The following is a 20,125-nucleotide window of genomic DNA, read 5'->3' as shown; positions in this document are numbered from 1 at the left end:
GGTCTCCGGGTCGGTTTCGAACCGGACTCTACTCGATCACCACCGTCCGATTATTCAGATCGGACGGACCACCCCTTCCCACGTCGACGAGCCTCGCCTATACTTGTCGTTCCCAACGAGTCCGCCACGCAGCTGAGACCAACACAACCTAGGGCACACGCCACACGATCTCGCGGAACTCCGGCGGCCGGCGATGTCGACGGTGATGACGCAGATATTTGTGAAAGGGCTGACAGGGAAGACGACGGCTCTGAGGATGGAGCCGTCGGATGCGGTGGAGAGCGTGAAGGTGAAGCTCGTGGACAAGGAGGGGCTTCTGCCAGACCAGCAGCGGCTCATCTTCCAGAGGCGTCAGCTGGACGACGGCCACACGCTAACCTACTATGGTTTTCAGGAGGAGTCGACGCTGCACCTCCTCGGTCGCCTCTGTGGTGGCGGCAACAAGAAGCGAAAGAAGAAGATGTACGCGACACCTAAGAAGGGAAAGCATGAGCACCGCAAGGAAGAGCTTGCGGTGCTCCGTCACTATCGTGTCGATGACGTGACGGGGAAGGTGGAGAGGCTACGACTGATGTGTCCTAACCTAGAGTGCAAAGACGTTGGCGCACTTATGGCGAAGCACCATGACCGACTCACCTGCGGCAAGTGTGGACTCACCTGCTGAACTGAAAAGTGGAGAGGAGATGTTTTAAAAGTTGATACCTAGAGATGATAAATCCTCAATTTTAATTTAATTGAATTTTAGCCAGAGGATATGAAATAAAATTAGTACTTCAAAAGATCGTGTGAGAGACGGATATTATTTAACGTTTTCTTTTATCGTTTGAATTGGTTAATTAGTTGCTGATATTTTAATTTGGTCGCGTCTTGATCTTTGCTTGTCTTGAACTGTGTTGGTCTTAGCACTGCACTGGAAAATTCTCCCATGAATTAGTGTTATGGCTATTTGAAGTTCTATACTTCTATACATATAATTATTTTGGTTGAAAATATCTGACTATTGACATTTTTTTCTTTTTACCGTCTTTAAGGTGTGCTTACTACTATACTTATTAATTAGTTACGCTAATCAAGTTTCCAGATATTCCAGTTATTCCTAGTTTACCTAGGACACGTTTTCAGCCTGCAAATGGATAGAGAGCACTATCCTCAACACAAGATTTTACACAACAGTATACATACGTAGATTAAGACGCATACGATCAGTATATATATGAAATAAAAATACTACCACAATAAATCTATACTTTCTATATAGTTGATATCTACTAACAATTATTAGAAGTCAAAGCTTAACATGCAAGCATACCACATCATCACCCACTAACAATTACTATTCTAACTCATTTAAAATCCCATACAAGCATGTCACATCTTTACTCATTAGTAATTACTATTATAACCTATTTTAAATCCCATACAAGCATGACACATCACCAACAAGTATGTGTCAGACCATCTTTCTTATATTATTTTTTTAACATTATAACTTTCATCATTTCGATAGTATTTAATATATACTCATCCATGAATCTCGCAACAAAGTGCGAGGTATCATCTAGTTAATTATATGCATATATCCAAGTGTACTGTACAGAAGGTGCGTACCGTTGTTGTGCTGCTGCAGTGCAAGTAAGAATTAGGATGTGTCATGGTTGAATTCATAGCATGGAAAACATTTTACTATCGGTTTACCATATAAATCTTTTAGATAATGAAGAGTTTTATTTTAGTAGCATAATGCTCGTACATTGCAATGAAAATAAATATAAAAGCAAACGGAATTTTGGGTTCGCTAGTAGGTACACGTACAAAATTTACATAGTTATGCGTCAGACCCATATATCGCACACACATGATAACTTACAGGTTGCATCTTATTGATAAAATCGTTTATTAAAATTGTAGCTTTGTGAAATACCTGTCTTTTAGTATACTAACAGTTCGAATCATTTTATTGAAATTTATGAAAAAAAAAACAAGAAAACAGAGGGTTCCAGAGACGTTGGTGCAAATCTCTGAATTCGACCGAGCAACGCACTGCTCAGGCTTGTACCACCTGTCACATAGCACTAGCAGCAAGTTGTAATCACCCCAGAGAAAAAAAAAAGGTAAAAAGAAAAAAAAGAAAAGAAAAAGGGAAGAACAAGAAAATTTCTTCGCAACTCCAGCGTGTCCAGCGCTTTTGGACTTGTTCGCACTAGCCCGAAACAAATGGAGACGGCTACGGATCGGACATCCGATTTGATGCAAATTATTGGATGGTGTTGTACCGTATTGTTGAAGAATGTTTCACATGTTTCACCACTCGATAAAAATTATCTCAGATGTTTCACTACCAGATAAAAATGTTTCAACACTTGAGTAAAATTGTTTCAACCAAATGCAATAGTGAAACATACTGATTGCAACACCTTAATACAATGTACGCAAAATTGAGTCAAAATAGAATGAAACAAATAAACTATAACATCACTAAAATTCCTAACAAAACCCACCTCTGTCTCCTATTCTGGTCACCGAAATCAAGCAGCCAACATGGCAAGACAAGTGAGGTGTGGTGATGGTGTAGACGAGGACAAGCAAGCAGCCATGTCGAAAGGGCGACCTCGCCAAGGCCACGCATCGGCATCCGGTCCAACTCCTCCTTCGCATCGTGGGCTCGTGGCTGCTCCACCAGCGGTGCCTCATTTGGTCCTCCCTTTCGGGTCGGCCTGCTCTACCTCCGCCGGTGTCCTCCTCCCTCTTCACGCTGCACCGCCAGCAAGGTCACCGGCGTCCTCCCCCCTCTACACATCGCGCCGTCAACGAGGTGCAGAGTGTCCGCCTCCCTCTCCATGTTGCGCCGCCCCATCACCGCTAGCGTGGTCACCGTCATCCTCCTCCCTTTTCACGTTGTCGCTGGTGTCCTCCTACCTTGCCGCTACGGTGTTGATGGGGGAGAGAGAGAACAAGTGGCTGAGAATTTGAGATAGGGATAAGTTTGATGAGAAAAAGGTACGTAGAAGAGTGGTTAGGTGGGACCCACTCGGTGGTGGCGTCCGATTTTTTATCGCGTATCGAACGCTCGAGTCAAAGCATTCCCGAAACAAGTAGATGTATTTTTGGATTCATCGCCGGAATCGCCGCAGAATGTATCCCAAACTATTTTGGGATTCGTATGAATTTGTATCCGGGTTGTGCTTTTGCCGTGGTGTCATACCCTTTTTATACGTCGTTCCCGGCGCAGCCGTGCAACACCAACTCGGTCGATCTCGACGAAACTGCGGTGGCAGCCGCCAATTCCAGGGGAAGAGGATGCAGCTCCTCGTGGAGCTGATAGGGGGGGGGGAGGGGGGGGGGGGGGTACGTTGACACTGGAAGTGGAGCTGATGAACCCTGAGTTCCACTCGACACTCAAGGCTGTTGTTGGCCCGATCTTTCGGTGAGTTGAGATAACTACGATTTGAGAGAAACGTTGACGACCCGACTACAACCGTACAAGACGTTGTGTTGCGCCTTAGCGATCGATACACCTCTCCGTGGGTTATTGATCTTGCCGATGCAGATCAACCTTGTTCCTGCAAGCAAATCGAAGAAAACAAACAAGAACAAGATAAAAGCAATCTGAATTGCAAATAGGAATTGAGCACAAATGATAAGTTGGGGTTCCGATTACAAGCAAACGGACGGTCTAGCCCACACACGCGCTGCAAGGAAGTAGTAATGGCTAAACTTTCATCTAAACAAAACCCGAGAAACCCTGAAGGGGTACCTAACTATTTATAGAGGTGGGAGGACGACCAAGATTGTCCAAGGGTCGTGCTCCACCAGATTGGGGCGCACCCCACATGGGCCCCACTTGGGCCGGGGTCCCAGGCGAGGTTACAAGCCCATAGGCCTATTACAGGTGACGCAACACCTTGCTTCTGTGATTGCGGCCAAACGAGATAGAATTCCGAGATGAGGTTGGATCCTTTGGAAAGAGGACTTCGAGAGCTTTCCATCAAGTACTCACGGGCCCAAAACGGAGTACGTATGTAGATTTGGCGGCCGTTTGAAGTCAGCAATGTAGCACGTGGCCGAATCAGATTGCAATACATGGAGGACTTGATCTTGATGTCTTCTTGTTGATTCATGATGTGAGCAACGGTTGTATCCATAATAGCCATGGTCACATCAGGAGCCGTCGGACACGGTGGAGAGCGTGAAAGCAAAGATCAAGGATATGTCGGGGATCACGGAGGACTTCTGGTTGAGATACGATGGGAAGCAGATGGATGAGGTCGGCGGTCGCACGCTGGCCGATTACGGCATCCATGATCCTGCTACAGAGATGGAGATCTTCGTGAGGGGGCTGATGGGGAATACTAGGACGCTGTGGGTGAAGCCGTCGGACACGGTTAAGAGCGTGAAGGTGAAGCTCTAGGAGAAGGAAGAGATGCTGCCGTGCTAGCAACGGTTGATCTTCCAGGGGTGGCAGCTGAAGGACGGTGACACGCTGGCCTCCTGCGGCATTCGGAAATACTCGAACATGAACCTCTGCTATCACTTCGCTGACAGTTGTGATTGCATCTGCGCACACATCGAGAGACAAAGACTAATTCAAAAGCATCAAATCCTAGCTCAATCACATTCCACGCAGCCTGCTACTGAGATGCAGATCTACGTGAAAGTGTTGATGAGGAGTACAGTGACACTGAGAGTGAAGCTAAGAATGGAGCCGTCGGACACGGTGGATCGGTCGGGTGACTATTCCATAAGTTGATGTCTTTAGTGAAACATTTCATGAAACCGCAACAATAGTAAATGGTTTTTATCACAAAAGTGAAACTTCATACACTTGATGAATTTTAGGCCCGTTAGTCAACTCTAGCACATGCAAAACTCACGCAGTTACGTGTTGGACCCACATGTCACACGCATGGTGAGTTAAAGGTCACAGTTAAATCGTTTGCTAAAGTCGTAGCTTTTCCCAACTAAAGTTGCAGTGAAGAAAAACAAAACAAAACAGAGGGTTGCAGAGATGCTGGGACAAATCTGGATTCGATCGAGCCATAGGGGTGGGCGTTCGGTCAGACTGAAAAATTCCCTTCGGTTTCTCGGGTAATTCAGTCTTTGGAAAATCAGGACCGAATTTCATAAAAAAAAATTCAGGACTGGCAAATTCGGTCTTGGACTCGGTCTGACCGAAATTTCAGGAGAATGAAAAATTTTGAAAACACTTCCCTCTTTTTAGAAATTTTTCACAGACATATATATCACAAAAATACCAAACAATAGGCAACATCAAGCACCAAATTATCATAGGATAGATCTCAAGTCTGAACCTCACAAGTCACAACAGCCACAGACCCACGGTACAAGGCGGAGGCGGGATGGAGGCGCCGAGGCGGGATGGAGGCGGAGGGCGGAGGCGGCGGCGGCGGTGCCGGCGGTGGAGGCGAAGGGCAGAGGTGACGTCGAGGCGGAGGCGGCGCCGGTGCTGGAGGCGGAGGGCGGAGGCGGCGCGATGCAGGCGAAGGCGGAGGCGTGGAGGCGACGCGATGGATGCGAGGCAGTGAGGGGCTGAGCCACTGAGAGACCTGAGAGCGACTTTACTCGGTTGCTCCCTCTAGGGTTTGTTCTATTTAGTGGGCTTATTAGGCCTCGTACACCTGTTGGGCCAAATTTCGGTTTTTTGGGGTAATTCGGTTAACCGAAGCCTATGACCGAATTACCCAAAAAAAATTCAGTCTTTTGATGGCTGATATCGAATCACTAACCGAATTTCTCGGTCTCGGTCTTTTCGGTTCAGTTCTTCGGTTCGGTCTTATTTTGCCCACCCCTACCGAGCCACATTGCTTCGATTCGGCTTGTACCACCTGTCACGTAGCACTAAGCACTAAGTAGGTAGTAACGAACCCAAAATAAAGTGTGTTATGGAAATAGATGCGCAGCGGAGACACGAATTTTTACGTGGAAAACCCTTTTAGGAAAAAACCATGGGCGCCAACCAACAATAATCACTATTGAGGAGTTGGATACAAACGCAGAGATACATTGGGCTATCGTACCCTCCTAGTGTGGCTTGCGAGGGATATACACAGGAGAAAACTAGGAGTCGTAGTGGATAAAGACTAAGAGTTATACTAGAAAACTAATCCTAATAGTCAGGTTCTATTAGAAAACTATAATCCAAATATATTATGAACCCAAAATTTGAATCACATATTTAAAAGGGAAGAAAAACATAAAAAAAAAGGGAATATGAAAAGAAAATTTCTTGGCAACTCCAACGTGTCCAGCGCCTCTGGACTCGTATATATGTATGTTGGGATTCATCGCCGCAGAATATATCCCAAATATATTTTGAGATTCATATCCGAACCTACTTTTGCCGTCGTGACTGGTTCGAACTCCAACACCAGAACCGTTCTGACCTAAGCCTGCCCTGCCCTTTATATTATTTATATACACGTCGTTCCGGCAAGTCACGCAGCCGGGCAACAACCAGAGCAACACCAGCTCGATCGTGACCTCGACGAAACTGTGGTGGCCGGCGGCGACGATTAATTCCAGGGGGAAGAGGATGCAGATCCCCGTGGACCTGATCACGGGGGCCACGTTGACGCTGGAAGTGGAGCCGTCGGACACGGTGGAGAGCGTGAAGGCGAAGATCAAGGCCATGTCGGGGATCACCGAGGACTTCGGGTTGGCGTACAACGGAAAGCAGATGGATGAGGCCGACGGTCATCGCACGCTGGCCGACTACGGCATCCACGACCCCGCTATGGAGATGCAGATCTTAGTGAGCGGGCTCAGGGGGAACACCTGGACGCTGTGGGTGGAGCCGTCGGACACGGTGGAGAGCGTCAAGCTACAGCTCCAGGAGAAGGACGGGCTGCCGCCGTGCCAGCAGCGGCTGATCTTCGAGGGGAGGCAGCTCGACGACGGCGACACGGTGGCCTCCTGCGGCATCCGCAAGCACTCGTACCTGAACCTCTGCGGCCGCCTCGCCAGCTGCGACTGCATCCGCACGCACATGGAGGCGCAGAAACTGATCCAAGAGCATCATCAAACCCTAACGACTCGACCTGCTGCTACGGATGAGATGCAGATCTTCGTGAGAGTGCTCGGGGGGAAGAAGGCGACGGCGCTGAAGGTGCAGCCGTCGGACACGGTGGGAAGCGTGAAGGTGAAGCTGTACTACAGGAAGAAGAAGAAGACCATGCCGTGCAAGCAACGGCTGGTTTTCTCCGGTATGGAGCTTGCGGACGACCGCACGCTGGCCTCCTACGGCATCGAGGAGGAGTCGACGTTGTACCTTTGCGTACGTCTCGAAAGTTGTATCTGTAGCTGCAGATATCTCAAGTCATAGATACAAAATTAAAGGCATCAGATAGCTCACCCATCAATCACGCAGTAATTGCAATGGTAAAGTAAGGTGTTCTTTATAAAACATGTACATCTCAGCAATCTCAGCAATAGACTAAATTAACAGTAAACCACCTGATCAATAGTATGTCTACATGGGTATCTATAGCTCTCTAATCCATTGCCTCGTTTTTCTCTATAGACTATCTTTAGGTTAGTAGATAGCTTTACTTTCTCTCTTCATTTAATCTCTTCCAAGTAGAAAAATATATCGACATGAATCTCTTGTAGAGAGCCATAGATAACTATTGTGGGTGCTCTTAGTTAGCGCTTAATTTCTTTCATTGTTCGAGGCGATCAATTAATTAGTTGCTCGTTATTTCTGGTATTATGGTTCCGGCCGTGTCCTGATCTTGTACTGGCCTTGAATTCTGGTGATGTTTTGCTTGTTTAGTAGTAGTAGTACTCTGCAGAAATTCTTCCAAAGAACAGTGTGTAATCAGAGTGTTCTATGTCTTACCACTTACCATATGTTGTTTAAATGTTTATTAGTCGATGCCAATAATAATCATCTAGATAATCGAAGACGATGTATCGTGGCGAAGGGCAGGAACCCAAGACCTCGCGGGGTTGCAACCTTTGGGAGAGTGATTTTTCTGGAGATTTCTTTTGCCGACATTGGCTCTATTTGATCATGTCCTATACATATTTTTTCTGAGGCCCAACCATTAGCTCCACTCTATCAATATGGCTGTGTTCCACTGGTGGGAAAATGTGTTTTACTCCCTGTTGGTAACCCCTGTAGTACTGGTTTTCCAACCAGTACTAAGAATTCAGGACTAAAGATCGCTATCTTTAGTCTCGGTTCAAATACCCGGGATTAAAGATCCCCGGTTAGTAACACCAACCAGGAGTAAAGAGTAGAATCTTTGGTCCCAGTTGGTGAGGCTAGCGTCACGTCTCTGGTTCCTATCCTTCTTTTTTTTTTTCATTATTCTTTGCATATTGATTTCACACCAATCTCACCAAAATCACAAAATCATCACACATTTCAAATCGAGAGGCTCCCTACATCCCTAAATCAAAGTAACAACATCACAAATCATATTATTCACGTCACATATTGTCAAAATAAAAAACATCACAGATTCTAAAAAAAATTACATCACAAATTCATCATAGATCACAAATACATCACTGATCAAATAACACAGATCCAATGAAACACAAATTATTAAAAAAAAGAAAAAAATGAAATCCGGCTGTCGCCGCCTCCTGCCGTGAGCTGCTGCCGCCGGTGGCCGCCTGCCGCCGCCTCGGCCGCTGCTTCTCCCGTCGCCTCGCCCCGTCCGCTCAGGTCCCGCCGCTTCTCACCGAGAGGATAAGACTGAGAGTAAGGGAGAGAGGAGGAGGAATAGGAAGGTAAGGAGAGGATAAGAGTGAGGGAGAGAGGATGAGGAATAGGAGATATAAATTTTTGAGGATAAGAGTAAGGGATTATATACATTATATTAATTTTTTAGTCCCGGTTGAGAACAACAACCTTTGACACGAGGTGAACCGGGACTAAAGAGTCCTGATTGGTGACTAAAGATCACATAGTCCCCTTACACTTATAAACCGGGACTAAAGATACTTTTTAGTCCCGGTCTTTTAGTGAACTGGGACTGTTGTGAATTTTGGGCAACTGACCAAAGATGGTTTCTCCAGTAGTGTTCGTTTGTAACCCATTTGCTGCGCACGGAAAATGGAGCGGTCCATTAGCGCATGATTAATTAAGTATTACCTATTTTTTTAAAAAAATGGATTAATATGATTTTTTAAGAACTTCCGTATATAAACTTTTTTAAAAAAAACATATCGTTTAGCAGTTTGAAAAGCGTGCGCGTGGAACACGAGGAAGATGAGTTGGGAAAGTTAGCAAAATAAATCAGCCTATATAAGCCAAAACCTCTTGCCTTTCCTTTATAAAAAAAATCAATGTGTTTTGGCACAGTAGTATATCGAATGAAAATACCACTACAATTAACATTTGCATATCTGGCTACATACATGTTCAGAAAAATAATTTTAGCTATAAATCTAAACATGTTCACAAATACCCTCAATAAAAAGATTCTAGCTATAAATTTAGATACGCTACATACACAGACTGATAAATAAAGTCCACTTAAAAAGTATTTTCCTTTTCTTCTTTTATTTTTTTCTCTTCTTCATTTGGACCACTCTAGGACGGCGACGACAAGAGTCACATGTAAGTCGGTGTAGGATTAGTGATGATGCCACATCATCATCCGTGTGACATGTCACATCAGTGATATGTATGATCCCGGAGATATCTTGGTAATTTAAAATCGGAATTATATAATTTAAGTACCAAGTTCTGATTTTGAGAGTTCCAGAACGTATATGACACGACCATAAGTTAAGGACTGACCGTACGCTTTATTAAAAAGCCAATGTTGATTAAATTTAACACAGCACACACCGTTGTTTTACCGTTGTGCTGCTGCATGTAGATCAGTGCACACTTGGATCAGCTTTGGACGGCTTCTGATGCTCCCTGTTACCATTTTCTCTCACATCAGAATTCTAAATTCCTCAACACACTTTGTTCCAAAATTTGTTTTATATATGTTGTCTGTTATAACACGGAGATCCACCGAGATCGATGCAACATTTTTTTATTTTACTTATGGTACCAATATTGTTTTATTATTCTATCATCTGTCTGTATTACATAAAAGCTCCATATAGTTTTTTTTTCAGATAACATGACAAGCTCCTTAGCTACAACAATCTACGATATATCAATTCAGTGTTGGTAATTAATTTCTTGTCGTGCGGATTCGACCAAATCCTGGTCGGGCCTTGTCTTCGTGACCGAGTCGGACTCGACCGTTCCATGGCTCGATCGCATCGCATCGCATCTCGATCAGGTCGGTTTCGAAACGGACGATCGATCGAACCGGTGTACATATATCGTTCCCGGCGAGTTGAAACGCCGCACAAACTAGGTGTAACTGGATCAGCCGTGAACCAACTTATAGATCAAAATAAGCGTGGGTTCGTGGTTTATTTTAACCTATAAGTAGATTTTGCGGGTTAGTCACTTACATCTCTACTCGTGATCTCGACGAAGTGTGGCGGCTGGTGGCCGGCGATCGGCGACGGAGACGAAGAAGACGATGCAGATCTTGGTGAAGACGCTGACGGGGGGCACGCTTGTTCTAAGCGTGGAGCCGTCGGACACGGTGAAGAGCGTGAAGGAAAAGATCCAAGAAAGGGAGGGAAGAATCACGTCGGGCCTCCGGCTGATCTGCGCCGGGAAGCAGCTGGAGGAGGATGGCAGCCGCACGCTAGCCGACTACGGTGTCCAAGAGTTGTCGACGCTGCACATGATCCTCCGCCTTCTAAGCTGCATCAACTGTAGAAGAACCAGACACATCGAGACAGTACAGATAACAAATCAAGAGCATCAGACAACAACTGATCAGGCTCATGATCTTGATAAGACGATGCACATATTCGTTAAAACGCTAAGGGGGCATACGTTGACACTGAAAGTGGAACCGTCGGATACGGTGAGAAACCTGAAGGCGAAGATCCAGATCAAAGAGGGTTTTATACCGGATGTTCGACTGACCTACGCTGGGAAGCAGCTGGAGGAGGACGACAATCGCACGCTTGCTAACTACAATATCCAGAATGATTCGACGGTGCACGTCCTCCTCCGCCTCCGTCTCCACAGCTGCATCAGTTGCACCACGAGAGCCAAAGATGAACAAAAACCAAATCAAAAATATCAAAACCTACCTCACCCACCTGTCACGAAACCTGCTGCCGAGATGGGGGCAAGCCATGGGCCGAATCATTCCACCAATAAGAAAACGAGCTTTGCAGCCATTTATGGCTTAATTCTGTTGCGTGCCCGAAGCTTGAAACGATGGTTATGTAACTTTTTGCCAATTATGGATGGAGATTCACAAATAAACTTCAATAAATGTGTACTCCTTATCCTAGTTTGGGTATTTCTTTTGATGCTGTGGGTGTGTTTCATTGAAATACACTCTTTTTTATATTAGACTGTAATAATTGGCTGTAACTCTTTCGAGCAAATACCGGAATATTTTATTTCATTATCTAAAAAAATGGTTTAATTCTGTCTCTGAAAACTTGGCTCACTTTCAGTTATTAGTCACCCATGTATAAGTACTTGGTTGCTGCGGCGAACTTCCTGGTCAAAAAAATTGCTGTAATAAACTCACTTTAGTTTCTCCTTATTCATGTAATGTATCACTCCAATATATTGTTGGTACCATTCAGGTTGTCTTTCTACTGTGCTGTATACAGTTTTGCTTATCAAGCAATTTAACCAGCATGGTCTTCATTTGCACTGTAAAGATTATTTCTTCATTATTTTTATTCAGTCAAAAAAACTTGATACTCTTTCAAGCTCTAAGTAAACACAATTTGACACTTGATGCGAGCAGACTTTTCTATTCAAGTTGATCTCATGCATGCACTTCACTAATCATTTGCTCATATATATCATGGGTTACAATTAATTGTCAAGTAAAAAAAGAAAAAGAAAAGAATCAAGCAAAGTTGGTGAGTCAGCATCTTTGATCAGCCAATGGCAACCTGACACACTTGTCGTCCTCGATCAGGGACGGTCACGAACCGATCGAGAACTCACTCAATCACGACCGTCCGTTTCACAATATTGGCCAGATCATGGCCTTCCAAAGCGCACGATCGAGCCGTGCCTTTATGGGCTGTTTGGCACAGCTTCAACTCTAGCTCCACACCTCCTGGAGCTGGAGCTCAACCAAACAGTTTCAGCTCCACAAAAAATGGGAGTGGAGCTGAGTGGAGCTCTCTCACAAATTGAACTAGAGTTGTGGAGCTGGGTTTAGGCAGCTCCACAACTCCACTCCAGATCCCAACTCTTGAAGCTAAATTTAGGAGTTGGAGCTGTATCAAACAGGCCCATATATATCGTTCCCCGACGAGTCGCGTCACCGTGCAGCTTAGCTAGGGCAACACACTAACCAAACTAGGGCTCAGTGATCTCCATGGACGAGCTCGATCTGCGGCAGCCGGTGACCGATGATCAGAGGAAGAAGAAGATGTATGTCCACGTGAAGACGCTGATGGCGCGTACATTGGTGATAGAGGTGGAGCCGTCGATTGACACGGTGAAGAGCTTGAAGGAGAAGATCCAGGATAAGGAGGGGATCATGCAGTCGGATTTCTGGTTACAACACGCTGGGAAGAAGTTGGAGGAGGATGGTGGTCGCACGCTGGCCGACTACGGTGTCCAGAACGAGTCGATAATGTACATCCGCTTCCGCCTCCTTAGCTGTATCAACTGCAACGCAAGATATCATTACTCGGATCAAGATGCTAAGCACATCGAAATGCAGAGACTAGATGAAAAGCATCAAACATCAACTAGGGCTGATCACGATCTTGGTAAAAAACATCGGACGGCAATCGAGATGAAAGCTATGCGAATCTTTGTGATGACGGTGAAGGGGACTATCGTGACACTGGAGGTGGAGCCGTCGAACACGGTAAAGATCTTGAAGGAGAAGATCCAGGATAAGGAGGGGATCATGCAATCAGATTTCTGGCTACATCACGCTGGGGAAAGGCTAGCCGAGGAGGACGGCGATCACCCGCTAGCCGACTGCGGAGTCCAAAACGAGTCGACGGTGTACATCTGCCTCCGCCTCCCTAGCTGTGCCAACTACTACACAGATTATTATTACTCAGGTAAAGACGCTAAACACGTCGAGAAGCAGATCAGACCACATGGAAAGCATCAAGCATCAACTACGGCTCAGGATCTTGGTAAACAACAGCGGATCTTGGTAAACAACTCACACACACCAAATCAAAAGCATCCTACCCTAGTTCACTAGCTTGCTGCAGAGATGGGGGCAAGAAGACAAGGGCCGTACCATGGAGCTGTGTGAGACAAAGGCGGTCTAATCCGTGCTACCTAGGTGATGACTGGGTCAACTAAACTTCGTCTTAGGCTGTGTTTAGATTCAAAGTTTGGATCCAAACTTCAGTCCTTTTCCATCACATCTACCTGTTATACACACACAACTTTTCAGTCACATCATCTCCAATTTCAACCAAAATCCAAACTTTGCGCTGAACTAAACACAGCCTTAGTGAGAGTTCGTGTGGAGGTGATAATAAATTGTAATTTATCTTTCTCATTAGCTACTTAAAAAGTTACAACATCTAATCCAAAATATCTGCGCATTTTCTAAAATGTATATGGACATATCACCGTCTGAATATATGCTAAGAAAAATATAGAAATTCTTAGAGGGAGTAGAAATGTTTCTGTCATTTGACCCGTCTGCTATGACTTTCTTTGATTGGTTCGTTTGTTCTCTACTCGCCTTTCCAGTCGGATCCAGAGAGAGGCGGACGCTGCGTCGTTAGAGCTCATCCATCTCGTTAGGGCCATTGATCTTTTAAAAAAGAGAGAGAATGGTCTAGTGAGAAAGAAAAAAGGAACATGTTTGCTTTCTCCTAAATAAACCGACTGATGAGCAACGATACTGTGACCTTGACCTATTACAAAGGAGAGAGACAAATCAAATGAGAAAATAATTAAGTCACCAGACTCGTTGTCTAGGCTGCAATGAAAAACTATAGTTTAATACATAAAAACAGTTAAATATATAAAACCTGTAAAGAAAACACGATTTTCGACGATGTGCTTTTATCTTTCATATTTGCTAGATTTCTGTCGACAGAAAATATGGAGAAAAACTTTCGATTTTTCGACCATCGGATTTGCCTCAAGATTCATGGTCACAAGTTTCTTAAAAACTAGACGAGTTATATATATTAGTTACACTGCAGTCACACCCAAATTACAATGTAATCCTCTCTTACGATAAACTTAGAGCCCACTAAATTCTAAAGTTTAACATGCAAAGATGTCACATTAGCATCCACTAACTATTATTACATTTAAACATCATGTAATCATGTTATATTATCTAAAATTTTAGAATTTATTAAATTTTATAGTTTTCAAAAGCAAGCATGTTAAATTATCATATCACATAATTTACATAATATTTCAATGTCTCTTCATTATCTTCTATAATATCTTATATACTTATATAGTTCATCCTAACTCCTAACTTTGTTAAAATATGCTCTTTCTCTCTCCCTCTTCTCTTGTTAAACCCTATGACATCAATTGTTTTGTCCTTAGATAATTATCTATGGTCCAAACTATCATGCTCATTTTCTTCTCTTATTAAGTCATCTAATGTAGCATTAACATGATGCTTACATGACAAGTTGATTTGGAAATAATAAAATCATAAGCCCACACGTCAGTTATACCAAAAAGAGTAATAAAAAAATGGTGGGACCTATGTGAGACCCATATGTCATTCTCACTCCACTCTTCTTCCTCCTCTCTCCCCATCTCCCCCTCCTCTCTCTCTTCTCCTCTCTCCAGGCGCAACGACCAATGGCGGCAGGGAGAAGGATGGTGACCGGCGGGGAGAAGGGGCGGCGGATGGAGGAGATCCAGCTGGCGCTAGAGGCCACCGTGCGCCCGATCCGTGCGAATGTCTTCCGAGCCCACGCACGTATGGCGCTGGCGGCTGATTCAGTCCACCGGTGGCAACGACGACACTAGCAGCTCGTGTTCCATCTCGATCGAAACTTGATGACAGATTCAGACACAAAACATGTTGATTACACGATGGTTGCCGCTTTGTAACACGAACTAGGTGAACAGATGCTGAATTCAGAATATCCAAAGAACATGACAAGATTTTCGGCATTGCCAACTCATGATATGGTATTAATCACCTGGAATAAACTCATATATTCAGTGCATCCTATTCAGACGTTTTTATTCAACTATTCCTTTGAGTTCAAATTTCGCATCGGCCAAGAACAGGCACCAACTCTGAATCTCTAATACTCAAACGCATTCATCGAGATTCGAGACAACTGAATAATAAGCTAATTCGATTGAGATTTGCATGCATGGCTTGCCATTTCATCAATACCCATTCATCAATCTGAACGAGCTACCTGGACAGTAGCTGAAGCAGTGAGCCGGCCTGGTCCGGCAGCCATGGAAATCGTTGCTGCTGGCCGCCGGCGCTGTGGACACCGGCGGTCCGTACTCGCCACCGGCATCTTCGCCGGGAGGCTCGGCAGCGGCGCCACGAACCGCAGCACGCTGACGGCCTCAGGCCGCGGTCAGCGCGCGCTCCATGTCTGCGCCGTCGAACTCGCCGTTCAGCCGCGTGTCGGCCGCGTCGAGGATGTCGCCCCCGCCACCGCGCGCCGCCCGTGCGTGTCCCAGACCCACTGCACGAGGTGGATCGCGTCCTCGCCGCCGTTCATGACCACCACCGCTGGACGCCGGCCGCAGGAGACCTTGTACAGGAAGACGCCAAAGCTGTCATGATGCTCCTGCCCGCCGCCTAACACTTCCACCGCCGGCGACCAATCCCCCAGCGGCGGCGTGCTGCTGGAAGAAGGGAGGAGAGAGAGGGGATAGAGAGAGGAGGGAGGAGTAAGGATGACGTGTGAGGCCACACGGACCCTCTATTATTTTTTTTCGTGTGTAGCTAATATGTGGGTCCTACGGTTTTTATTATTTTTCTCAGATCGAATTTCTACGTAAGAGACACATCAATACCACGTGGAACGAACACCTAGTTAAAGGATCCCACGTAGACGCCACGTCAACCAAAACTGGGCACAATATTGCCGAGAGACCCCCTATTTGTACTGATTTTGTAAGCTAGGGGATGTGTTGTACCCAGTTTTGCATTTCAAGGATAAATTTCGGACTCGACGATAAATTGAGGGAACTAAAGTGAACTTCTCCCTTCCCCTTCATCTATAACTAAACGATTACGATAACAACTATCGACATCATATTAAGTAACCTTGGTTTTAGTATTAGCATTCAAATACAAGTAAACAAATCATGCAAGAATTAAACCATATATAACAAGTAAATAAACCATACTAGTATTAAACCATACATTAACGTTCAAAGTAAGTAAACTATCACGCTAAGCATATAGGTATTTTTTACACATAGGTAAGGGGGTACGAGTGGCTAAAGAACTGATACCCATCTATCCAACATGTAAGGATTTATTTTTCCGTTGATAAATCCATAGATACAAGAATTAGATCATATATGACTCCTAATAAAATAAAAACCTATAGAGTCTCTGGTTATGGATCTCTGTTGCCATCTCTACCTGGAGGGTAGCAGAGGGTCTCTGTTATGGATCCCTGTTGCCATCTCTACCTGGAGGGTTGCAGCCTTCGTAGCATCGTGTGCCCGAGCTACCGTTGGGACGAGGAGCAGGATATCCCACGACGGGAGGTCTCCCTGCATCAAATTATACAATTAAATTCCTCAGTCTATTCTCTAATAATAGAGATTATACTATATCCGTCTCAGAATAAATTATATTTTAGACATCAATTTAAGATATTCTAAATTTATTTTATAACTAAGGTAGTAGACATTAATTATAAATTTACAATAGTAAAAAAAAACTTATTAACTCGTTTACCTGAAGTAGTATGCAGGGCGCAGATGAGCGCGATTACCATCAGGAGCACCTTCCAAAGGGACATGATCTCGACTTTCTTCTCACTCTTTTTTTCCTCCCTCACTGAAACTGCACCTCGGTTTGTTGCTTTGGTCTAGTTCTTGAGGTTCAGAATTTATAGCACCTGCAGGACAGGCAGGGGAGTACAATTCACTGTCATTGACTAGGGGTCAACGGCCCTCCTTCAACAACCAATTTGGCACTAGCAAGCCACAGGCCCACAGTCCACATATATGTTCACATGAAGCAACCACCCATGGCCAAGGATAGTGGATGTAACTGTAAGGGTGTTCTTTCGAATGGAATACAACTTGTCAGCTTTAGGGTACCTGCCGTTCTAGTTCGATTAGTATGGTCGAACAAAATTTTGATTTGTTGGCTACAATATGTGACATGGATCGTTGGACCCTTATAGAAAAAGAATCTCTAATCACATGCGTACATCCCTATCTTGTGCAGCCAACCAACAGCTGCAAACCATCTTTTAAACGCTAAGTTCGACTCTTCTTTTGTGGTCGATATTTTACTTTAACATATAACAATTGGTTGCTGCAGGATGCTGTAGTCGATTTTTTCAAGCATGGTTCGATTTTACCCATACAATTTGTGGGGATTGGAACCCCTCCCCCGGCCCACAACAGGCAAAATAGAGCGAAGATTTAGCGCATGACTAATTAAGTATTAGCTTAAAAAAACTTAAGAAAAATGTATTAATATGATTTTTAAGGCATATATATGTGTGTGTGTAGTAAAATTATATATATATATACACACAATATATATATCTGTGTGTGTGTGAGATACCATGTTTATTAGTTTGGGAAACATGCGCCAAAAAATAAACACATGATATGTTGCATGGTAGAGCCTCTTAGGCTGCGTTCGCGAGGAGGGGTTAGTTCTCGGCACGTAAAACGAAACACTTATTATTGCATGATTAATTAAGTATTAAATATTTTTTTTGAAAAATAGATTAATGTGATTTTTTTAAAAAAATAACTTTAGTATATAATTATTTTTTAAAAAAACACACCATTTAGCAGTTTGAAAAGCGTGTGCACGAAAAACGACAGGGGAGAGTTGGAAAAACTAGGGAAAGAGCACACCCTAGTCGACTTGCCAGCTACGTAAGAGACTAACCTCGCATAACAATTGAGACAACGAAGGTTCTAGCTATTAATACTTCAAAATAATATTTATTACCTTATTTTTTTTCATTTTCCTTACCCTTATGTATAGAAAATATTCCTTTTGTAAATGCAAATAGTTAATTTTAAGGCGTTGTGAAGCTTTACATTTGATTTTTTTTTCTTTCCTCTATTTTAGCAAATCAGCTGTCTAGTTGACAATCTAAAAAGCCTAGCTATATTTATTGCTTGTTGTTGTACATGCCAAGTTGGAGCCAGGATGGGACCTGCACGAATTGTTGGTATTTCCATTGGTCCATCCTGGAGGCTTGACCGATTTCACTACATCCGATTCATCCTTCTCAAGCCGGCAGGTTCGTTGGCTGATCACTGGTCCAAGTGTCAACATTCACTTATACTAACACATAATAAATAGTAAAAGCATCTAGTAAGAAAAAAACACCGGCTTGTTGGCTTATCGTTGGTCCAGTGTCACCGTTCACTAGATAGATACTCTATCCGTCTTAAAATATAATGCTCTATTTAAATTTATAATATTAGGATATACCATGTCTTGATGAAGTAAATAGCAAAAGCATCTTAAAGAAAAAAAAACTAGACGAGCGGCTGGGCGTGCTGTGAGCTCCAGTCTTATGTCCTCCCCGTAAAAGAAAAATATAGAAGAAGGAGCCCACATGCCCCACACTTACGTTGGTTAACTACTCATCACGTAGAACTTATGTATGAATGAGCATAGTAATTCTATCCTACATTCTCAAAATTATTAGAACAGCAATACAGCTTGTCCACACTTATCCTTATAAAACACACACAAGCATCTCCAAAAAATTAAGTAGTATATTTTGAGATTAATTAGATAATCACAAGCATCTCACTCTCAACATATATTTCATTTATTTACCACTTAAAATATAACCAATTGTAAATGCGAATACACACACCAAATCTACAACTTAAACCTGAGTACTTAGGTTCTATCATAAGAAACACTGTCTACATATATGTTGCCTATTACTAGAAAAATATTACTCCATTATTCCTAAATTGATAAAAACTAAATTTTTTCAAATTATAACCGCATGGACACAAGTTTTAGTCTTGTTTGGGCCACACAGGGGCTTGATTGAACCGCCATGCTGGCTTAGAGCTGTGACGGCCGGCCGCCGTCTCGAGCGCCACACGGATCGATCGAACACCGTGGCACTCACGGACGATAGAGAAAAGCTATGCAGAGCGTCAACATGGCAAAGTAATCTAAGGGCGAAGTAGAAGAATGCCTCTGATCTTGGTATGGAAGATATCTTGTTCTTTTCGAAAAGAGGGTGCTGGAGTAGAATTTCATGGTCCCATTGTTTTATGCACCACAAAATTACGGTTTCGATAATTGCACTCAATAATTCAGATGTGGCTAGGCGAATGTTAGTTATTTCAGCATTGTCTTGGTTACATTGACCATGTGATCTGACTGACTACATGTTGTTAGCTTTGGAAGGCCGTCAGAGCTAGACCCGAGGAGGGTCGGAATTCTGATCTCCGATGCCATGGCAATTGTTCTCCCTCTACGGGCCTTGTTCGGTTAATCCGGAGAGATTGGAGGGGATTTATTCCACACTTATTATGGTGTGAAATTATTCTCCCTCAATCTCCTCCAATCATCTTCAATCCTCTCTAAACCGAACAAAGACTACAGCTTTCTTTCCTCATAGTGGACTCCGGATTCCATGCCATCGCTGCCGCGCGCATCGACGTCTGACCAAGGTCCGGCCGCCATCAGCGGCGAAGAGATGCTCGCCGCGCGCACATGCCTTGTTAGGAAACGATAGGCGAACAAACGATAAAAAACAATAGATCAATCACAAAAGACACGAGATTTAACGTGGAAAACCCTCCCAAAACAGGAGAGAAAAAAACCACGGGCGCCAGCCAGCAAAATATCTTCACTATATCTGAGGTGAGGTTACATCACCGCACGGCGGTTTACAAGATGTATATATA

The 20,125-nt window shown here is 44.0% G+C and overlaps 4 protein-coding genes and 1 long non-coding RNA gene across 5 annotated transcripts; 4 read left to right on the top strand and 1 right to left on the bottom strand.

Annotated features, from left to right (window-relative positions):
• Positions 1-148: 148 nt before the first annotated feature.
• LOC127785930 (ubiquitin-40S ribosomal protein S27a-1-like) lies at positions 149-664 on the top strand. The gene has a single exon (XM_052313267.1). It carries the CDS (start codon positions 194-196, stop codon positions 662-664), a length of 471 nt encoding a protein of 156 aa, XP_052169227.1. The 5' UTR covers positions 149-193.
• A 3,278-nt stretch (positions 665-3,942) lies between these two features.
• On the top strand, positions 3,943-4,408 carry LOC127785929 (uncharacterized). Its single transcript, XM_052313266.1, has 2 exons — positions 3,943-4,011; positions 4,148-4,408. The coding sequence occupies exons 1-2, from the start codon at positions 3,943-3,945 to the stop codon at positions 4,406-4,408; spliced, it is 330 nt and encodes a 109-aa protein (XP_052169226.1).
• A 1,870-nt stretch (positions 4,409-6,278) lies between these two features.
• On the top strand, positions 6,279-7,420 carry LOC127752537 (polyubiquitin-like). Its single transcript, XM_052277942.1, has one exon. It carries the CDS (start codon positions 6,551-6,553, stop codon positions 7,337-7,339), a length of 789 nt encoding a protein of 262 aa, XP_052133902.1. The 5' UTR covers positions 6,279-6,550; the 3' UTR covers positions 7,340-7,420.
• A 3,103-nt stretch (positions 7,421-10,523) lies between these two features.
• LOC127785928 (uncharacterized) lies at positions 10,524-15,811 on the top strand. The gene is made up of 5 exons (XM_052313265.1): positions 10,524-10,755; positions 10,852-11,189; positions 12,438-12,702; positions 12,847-13,116; positions 15,438-15,811. Exons 1-5 carry the CDS (start codon positions 10,524-10,526, stop codon positions 15,809-15,811), a joined length of 1,479 nt encoding a protein of 492 aa, XP_052169225.1.
• A 570-nt stretch (positions 15,812-16,381) lies between these two features.
• On the bottom strand, positions 16,382-17,116 carry LOC127752928 (uncharacterized). Its single transcript, XR_008012444.1, has 2 exons — positions 16,944-17,116; positions 16,382-16,756 (listed from the first exon to the last, which is right to left on the bottom strand). It is a non-coding gene; the product is annotated as an uncharacterized LOC127752928 (long non-coding RNA).
• Positions 17,117-20,125: the final 3,009 nt, after the last annotated feature.

This window comes from Oryza glaberrima, chromosome 10 (genome assembly GCF_000147395.1).
Source record: "Oryza glaberrima chromosome 10, OglaRS2, whole genome shotgun sequence".
NCBI lineage: Eukaryota > Viridiplantae > Streptophyta > Magnoliopsida > Poales > Poaceae > Oryza > Oryza glaberrima.
This window is presented reverse-complemented; position numbering and strand designations above follow the sequence as displayed.